The 7,631-nt window shown below is 44.1% G+C and overlaps 1 protein-coding gene across 1 annotated transcript; it reads right to left on the bottom strand.

Annotated features, from left to right (window-relative positions):
- Positions 1-2,598: 2,598 nt before the first annotated feature.
- Positions 2,599-6,096, bottom strand: LOC147889809 (uncharacterized). Its single transcript, XM_087391316.1, has 3 exons — positions 4,581-6,096; positions 3,227-4,405; positions 2,599-2,996 (listed from the first exon to the last, which is right to left on the bottom strand). Exons 1-3 carry the CDS (start codon positions 5,956-5,958, stop codon positions 2,599-2,601), a joined length of 2,955 nt encoding a protein of 984 aa, XP_087247442.1. The 5' UTR covers positions 5,959-6,096.
- Positions 6,097-7,631: the final 1,535 nt, after the last annotated feature.

The following is a 7,631-nucleotide window of genomic DNA, read 5'->3' as shown; positions in this document are numbered from 1 at the left end:
ATACAGAAAGGCAAGCAAGTAGTAAAGAGAGGCAAGCCGACAAAACACATAGGAGGGGAGATTTTTAAGGATAGGAAATTAAAAATATAATGATAGGAATTTAGAAGGAATAGGGGGGAAATTTAAGTAAACAATGAAGAAAATAGGGAAAAGGGGGGAAGAGGGGAATTAGAGGGGGGGAGGGGGAATTAGGATAAAATTAAGAAAAAGCTAACAAAATTTAGGAAAAAATTAAGGGAAATTTAAGGCAATTTTGGAAAAATAAGTTTAGGATAAAATTAGTACAATTTAAGGAAAACTTCGGAAAGCAACGGGGATAAGGTGGGAAGGGAGAGGTTTTGGGGGGAATTAGGAAAAAGAGGAGAGAAGGGTAGAAGTATAGGAAAAAATTAAAGAAAAACGAGAAGAAATAGGAAAAAATTAGGAGAATTAGGAAAAAGGGAAAGTAAGGAAAAAGGTTAGCAAAAAAATAGGAGAAATATTAGGAAATTTTTAGGAAAATTAGTCAAAAAATAAGGAAAAAAAAATAGAGGGAGTGTAATAAAGCTAGGGAGTGAAAAGGAAAAATTAGGACTACAAAAAATTAAGACAAAACTATGAAAAATAGGGGGGAAATTAGGAGCAAGAGTAGGGGAAAAGAGAGGGGATAAGTTGGGAAAAGGGGGGGAAGGGAAATAGGATAACGTGAAAGTAAGGGGGGAAAGGAATAGGAAGTGTGTGTGTGTGTGTGAGAGAGAGAGGGGGGGGGGAGGAGGGAGAGAGAAGTGGGGAGACAAATGTGAGAGAGAGAGAGGAGAGGCAAAAGGGACATTGAGACGATGGAGGGATATGAGGAAAAGGAGAGGAGGAGGAGGAGGTCGAGAGTGATGGAGGAGGAGGAAGATTTGAAAATGAGGAGGGAGTAGGGATTTTATGGGAGGCGGGAAAAAATTAAGTTTAGGGTAACTTTTTAGTTCGCATAAATATAAGTAGAATAACCTTCGGTCCCTCATTCATTCTTCAATAGTCTTGCTTCTCTCCTCATCTCAACCTATTGCGCAAATTGGAAAATTTTTCAAAATGTTACAATAGGCGAATTGCTTTCCAACATATTGCGTATGCAACAACATCCAACTATATTAAGTCTTTCGCTTTTTTTTTTACATTTCCAATGAAGTAGATTCTCTCTCTCTCTCTCTCTCTCATGTTGCCAATTGTGAGAGGAGGTAGAGGTTAGGAGGTGCAGGGGGAGGCACTGGAGGGAGAGTGAGGGGGGGGAGGCAAGGGAAGAAGGATGGAGGAGGGGGAGGGGAGGGGGGGAGGAGGGGGTATTGCCACCCCCCTCTCCCCAATCTATTACATAATCAATAGGTTGGGGGGGAGAGGGAGGGGTAGTTGCCCCCTCCCCCCCAGCCTACTGCGTATGCAATAGGTTGGGGGGATTTCTACCCCGCCCCCCTCCAAACTATTACGTATGCAATAGGTTTGTGGGGGGAAGGGGGGGATTGCTGCGGCCACCCCACCCTCCCTTCAACCACCCCCTTATCCACCCTATTGTGTATGCAATAGGTTGGGGGGGGGAGGGGAATTGTTTCCTCCCTCCCCCCTCCAACCTATTGCATACAAGGGGGAGGAGGGGCAATTCTCTCTCTCTCTCTCTCTCTCTCTCTCTCTCTCTCTCTCTCTCTCTCTCTCTCTCTCTCTCTCTCTCTCTCTCCACCTTCTAAGAAGGTGTAGTTTATTATCATGTATGTGCCTGCAAGGAAAATTTAAGTTGGGGATGGTATTCAAGTTAGATGGTTAAAGAAGGAAGCGGTTGGTAGATACGTGGTGTGTTTAAGGGCATTGCTATGGCAGATTGAGATGCTACTTGATAAGCAGGCTAAAGCTTAAATCTAACAAAGATCCATACCTCCAAATATAACCTAAGCACTAGCTAATTATTACATTATGATCATCCTAGTTCAATCCTTTTTGCTTTTATCATGTATTTGCCTACACGGAAAATTTAAGTTAGGATTAGTATTCAAGTTAGATCGTTAAGAAGGAAACAGTTGGTAGATATGAGGTGTGTTTAATGGCATTGCTATGACAAATTGAGATGCTGCGTGATTAGTATGCTAAAGGTTAAATCTAATAAAGATGCATACCTCTAAATATACCTAAGCACTAACTCATTATTACACAATGATTAACCTAGTTCTATCCTTTGTGCTTTTATCATGTATTTGCCTCCACAGAAAATTTAAGTTAGGGATGGTATTCAAGTTAGATGGTTAAAGAAGGAACCGGCTCGTAGATGTGTGGTGTGTTTAAGGGCATTGGTATGACAGATTGAGATGCTACTTGATTAGCACGCTAAAGGTTAAACAAGATGAGGAAAATTCATAAGCACATTTGGAAAGAACAAGAAACAATGGGACGATTAGGAAATTCAATTTGGAAACACAATAAGCAACGTTACATAATACTTGCACCAAATCCAAATACTCAATCTTGGGTAGCACATGCTGCCTAGTGCTCGTGTATAGGGTATGGGTACTAATTAAGAAGCTTAAGTGCGTTACTTAGAGCATCTCTAGATAATGTAACAAAGGTTGAGCTATCTCTTCTTACAAGTTAATTATCATCGTCCTCAGAAGAATAACGACTAGTAATACTAGCGTTGCTGGATGCAATATGCAACAAGTTGGGATATGCATGAAGCCTTGGACCATTCTGAAGGTCCTTCAACATGCGCGACACGTCCAACATTGAGGGACGCTTTGTGGGTGCATCCTGAGTGCACAGCAGAGCGACTTGTGCCAATCGTCTTGCAATTTCCGAGGGAAACCTTGGAGTATTGAAGACACAAAGCTCCTGTTTTTGGAAGGCAGATCGCACCCAAGTCACAAGGGTGTGATGTTCTAGTGGTATATCGTGGGACGTTGGTCTCTCGCCTGTCAGGACCTCCAGCATCACCACTCCAAAACTGTATACATCTCCTTTCGTACTAGGATTGGTTATGTACCCATACTCTGCGAGATTTAACAGAAGCATGATTAGCAACAAAATCTAATGGCAGCAACGAGCTGCCTAATTATGAACCCATACTCTCCGTGATTTGGCTGATGCATGGGCAACTTCATCCGCAACAAAATATACAACGTCCACATCCTCTGTGTGATTTTGCAGGAGCAATCTTCATACACAACAAAATCTACGGACGGCTATTTGTCAACACTGCAATGTAGAGCTCTCCACTGACCTGGAGCAATGTATCCAATCGACCCTCGCAAAACAAAAGATGCGTACTCTTGGCGATTGGTGCCATTTTTTAGGAGCTTCGAGATTCCGAAATCGGAGATGTGCGCCTCAAAGTCTGCATCCAACAGAATGTTTCCAGGCTTGAGGTCGCAATGCACAATGGCTCCTCCAGGATGGCCGTGGTGCAGATATTCCAATCCTTGTGCCACTCCACACAGTATGTTCAGCTTCTGCTCTGCTAAAAGTTCAAACTCGCCCCGGTGCAAATACTTGTCCAGACTCCCATGAAGCATGTACTCCAGTATGATCGCCTTCACGTCCAAATTAAAGCAACACCCCAACACTCTCACGACATTCCTGTGCCTCAGCATGCCCATTATCTCAACCTCTCTTCTGAGACTGGCCTCAGCTCCCAATGTGATCTCGTTGTTGAGCACTTTGACTGCCACTACTTTTCCTCCCGGAGCAAAAGCTCGGTAGACGATACCCGTGCTGCCCCTGCCTAAAACATTCATTTCGTTGAAACGTCCTGTTGCTTCTCTTAACTCATCTGCTTTTAGATTCACCTGCGTCCCCGTTAGAAGCACACTGCTTAGCGTAGGTAACTGTACGGCTTGCTCGTGATAGATCCTCTTCCTCTCCTTGCCCATATTGCGCTGCCTGCGAAGCCAAATAATTCCCAGGAGGAGCATTCCTCCCAAGACCACCGAACCCATTATAGAGAGTCCAAATTGAGCCAAATGGTGCTCGTGTGAAGGATTCGTGGGTGGAGACCATATGCTAGTGCAAGGTCGATGCACAATTATTCCACACAGTCCGGGGTTTCCTGTTAGCTTTGTAATCGATGCATCATCCAAGGGTCGTGTCGCAGGAACAAGCCAGGTGAGCTTGTTGTCAGAAAGATCCAGTAACTTTAGATTCCTAAGTTGAAACCCTAGACCAGGCTGTAAACGGCCACCAAGCTCGTTATTCTCTAGTTGCAAAATGATCAATTCGAAACATTGATCGAAAAGATAAAGAGTATAAGAAATTTCGCCTGAGAGGTGGTTGTTCGAGAGATTTAACTGTTGCAGATGTATGAGTGATCCAAGTGTCGGTGGTATCAGGCCAGTTAAGGCGTTGTACGATATATCTAAGGTCAACAGCCCAAGCAGGGCTCCCAGACCGGCGGGAATGGAACCTGTACAGTTATTGCGACCAAGAGGAAATGTAAAGATATTGTACATACAAAACCGAAAGTTGATGATTCGATAAGAAGTGTTGATGTCAAGAAATGAAAGCTTGATGATTCGATAATTGGTATCAATGACAAAGAGATGGTGGAGACTAGAGAGAAAGCTAAGATAGAACTCCACCTGTGAGATTATTCGAGGAAAGGTTTAACGCCTCTAATTGGAGTGAGCCGGTAAGAAATGTGGTGGGAATCGGACCCTGAAACATATTATCGTCGAGGGCGAGACTCAGTAGATTCTTGAGGTGCCGAAGCGAACGAGGTAGGGGACCGCTTAAAGAATTGTGTCCGATAAGAATTTCAACGAGGCTGGGGAATCTGTCAAAGGCATCGGGAAGTTCTCCTTGGAAACGGTTGTATCCCAGATCCAGAACTTGGAATTCTGTGGCGTTGGAGAGTCCCAAGAGAATACTCTTGAGACTGCCCGTGAGCTCGTTGTTACTAATTCTGAGGATTACCAAGGAGGAGCAGTTTGCCAGAGTTGTCGGCACTTCCCCTGTCAGTCTATTTCCCCCAAGGTGGAGCCGCTCCATTCGATTCAGTGAGCCGAGCACAGGCGGTATGATGCCAGAGAGTTGATTCTTGGAGAGCCCAAGATAAACTAGAGCAGAGCAGTTTGACAAGGTCGGTGGAATGTCCCCTGTCAGTCTATTTACCCCAAGGCGGAGCAGCTCCATTCGATTCAGCAAGCCGAGCACAGGCGGTATGATGCCAGAGAGTTGATTCTCGGGGAGCCCAAGAGAAACTAGAGCAGAGCAGTTTGACAAGGTCGGTGGAATGTCCCCTGTCAGTCTATTTTTCCCAAGGTCGAGCAGCTCCATTCGATTCAGCAAGCCGAGCACAGGCGGTATGATGCCAGAGAGTTGATTGAGGAAGAGAGAAAGCTTAACTAGAGCAGAGCAGTTTGACAACGTCGCAGGAATGGCCCCCGTCAGTGAGTTTCCCCCAAGGTAGAGCAGCTCCACTCCTTTCAGCAAGCCGAACTCAGGTGGTATGATGCCAGAGAGTTGATTCTCGCTGAGATCAAGCAGCTCCATCTTGCCCAAGAGGCTCAACTCGCTAGGGACCCTTCCTGTGAGATTGTTTTGAGAGAGATCGAGCGTTCGTAAAGAGGTGCAATTGGCGAGTTGAAGAGGAATGGTACCATAGAAAAGATTGGAAGAGAGGTTGAGAGTGCGGAGGAATGGGAGATGGCCAAGGGAGGGAGGCAAGGAGCCGCGAAGGGCAAGGTTGGGGAGGGAGAGAGAGGTGACACGGTGATGGAGAGGGTGGCAAACGAGGCCAAACCAACGTGGTGGACAAGAAGAATTGCGAGTTGAGGAGCAAGAGGAGGTGGTGGTGTGCCAGCTTGAGAGGCTGGCCAAGGGATCGTCCACAATTGATCTCTTCAACTCAAGCAACGGCCCAGCTTCCTCCTTTCCTGGCACGCAGCATTCCATGATATTCACTTGCAAGAACAAGAAGAAGATGCACAAGCCAAGCCCACATGCCATCCGCCTCATTACCCTCCTACATCTTTCTTCACACTAGTCTATATATTCACTCTCTTAGTCTTCACTCATCCATAGATTGTCAACACCACAGAGCTCCAACACACCCGTGGCTCTCCTACCAGCTTCTCCAACACGACAATGAGTTCCAATTTCTTCACGGTGACATCTACCAACTAGTAGCCATAAGCAATCGTGATAGCAAGTCCAAGTCTTATGGAATTGACATATTCGTAGGATTTCATCATGGCCTTATCCTCAAGGTCACTCACCTTATCTTCCCACCATGACACAGGGCAAAAACATCTACCACACATCGGTCAATTTTGGCAAAAGCACCTCTTGAGCATGAGGTATTCTTGATTTTATTCATACAAATGTATGGCATTATGCCCAAACCCACAGCATCAATGGTTCACTTTACTCTTTGACTTTCATTGATGACTACAACAGATATTGTTGGGTCTACTTTCTAAAAGAGAAATCTAAAGACTTTTTCAGATTTCAAGAATTCAAAGCCATGATAGAGAACCAAATAGGCAAAAGAATCAAAGCCATGAGATAAGACAAAGGAGGTGAATACATGTCTTCAACATTCATGTAGAAGTAATGGCATTCAAAGAAAATTCACATGTGTAGAAACTTTTCAACAGAATGCAAGGGCTGGAAGGAAGAACAGTATTTTAGCAAACAGTGCTAGAGCAATGCTTAGTGAGAAGCATCTTCCGAATCAGTATTGGACAGAAGCAATTGTCACTGCAAACTACTTACTTAATCGTCTTCCAACCGAACCAATTCAAGGTATAACATCTTATGAATCATTCACTAGACACATGCCACCCTTTGGGCATCTTTGCATATTTGGTTGCATAGCATATGCCCACATACATGACGATAATTGTAGAAAATTGGATGCAAAGTCATGCAAATGCATCATGGTTGGCTACAGTGAAGAAAGCAAAGCATACAAGCTGTATGATCCCATCAACCAAAAGGTCATTATCTCTAGAGATGTAATCATTGATGTGGAATTAGAATGGAAAACCTCAAATACACAGGAGATAGACACACCGATTACTCAGTCACCTACAAAAAAGGTTAATGAAGAAGAGCAAGAATTGCTAGAAGCACCTCGAGAAGAGCAACAGCAGCTCAGATGGTCTACCAGGGAAAGTAGATCTCCAGCCAGATTGACATATGCTAAAAAAGGCAAAGGAATTTAGGTTGAAACTACCAATTATGCTCTTATGACTACCATCGTGGCTATATAATAGCTAGTGTACTTCAAAGATGGTTGACAAGCCAGAATGGCAAACTATGAATGAAGAAATGGAAGCTTTGTACAAGAATAATACTTGGAAATTATGCAACCTTTCACCAAGAAAAAAGGCCATATCAAACAAATGGGTTTACAAAGTGAAGTAGAATCCAAATGGAAGCATTGAAAGATACAAAGCCAGACTATTTGCAAAAGGATTTGCACAGTTATATGGTTAGGATTATGATGAGACTTATGCTCCAAAAGCAAAGATGGATTCCATATGGTTCTTGATATCACTAGCGACACTCAACAGATGGAATGTGTACTAGCTAGATGTCAAGAATGGGTTACCTAGCTAGACGAGGAAGCCTACATGCAACAACCAGTAGGTTATGTTGAACCAGGAGAAGAGAATCAAGTTTGC

Source organism: Dipteris shenzhenensis, chromosome 20 (assembly GCF_047967505.1).
Source record: "Dipteris shenzhenensis isolate YYH24624 ecotype China chromosome 20, Dip_SZ_1.0, whole genome shotgun sequence".
In the NCBI taxonomy this organism is placed as follows: Eukaryota; Viridiplantae; Streptophyta; class Polypodiopsida; order Gleicheniales; family Dipteridaceae; genus Dipteris; species Dipteris shenzhenensis.
This window is presented reverse-complemented; position numbering and strand designations above follow the sequence as displayed.

Excerpts from the sequence above, each read along its gene's own strand:
- LOC147889809 (XM_087391316.1), bottom strand. The coding sequence starts at position 5,958 with ATGAGGCGGATGGCATGTGGGCTTGGCTTGTGCATCTTCTTCTTGTTC. Across the intron at positions 4,406-4,580 it reads TTCCTCGAATAATCTCACAG|GTTCCATTCCCGCCGGTCTG; the intron begins GTGGAGTTCTAT and ends ATAACTGTACAG. Across the intron at positions 2,997-3,226 it reads GATTGGATACATTGCTCCAG|AGTATGGGTACATAACCAAT; the intron begins GTCAGTGGAGAG and ends TAAATCTCGCAG.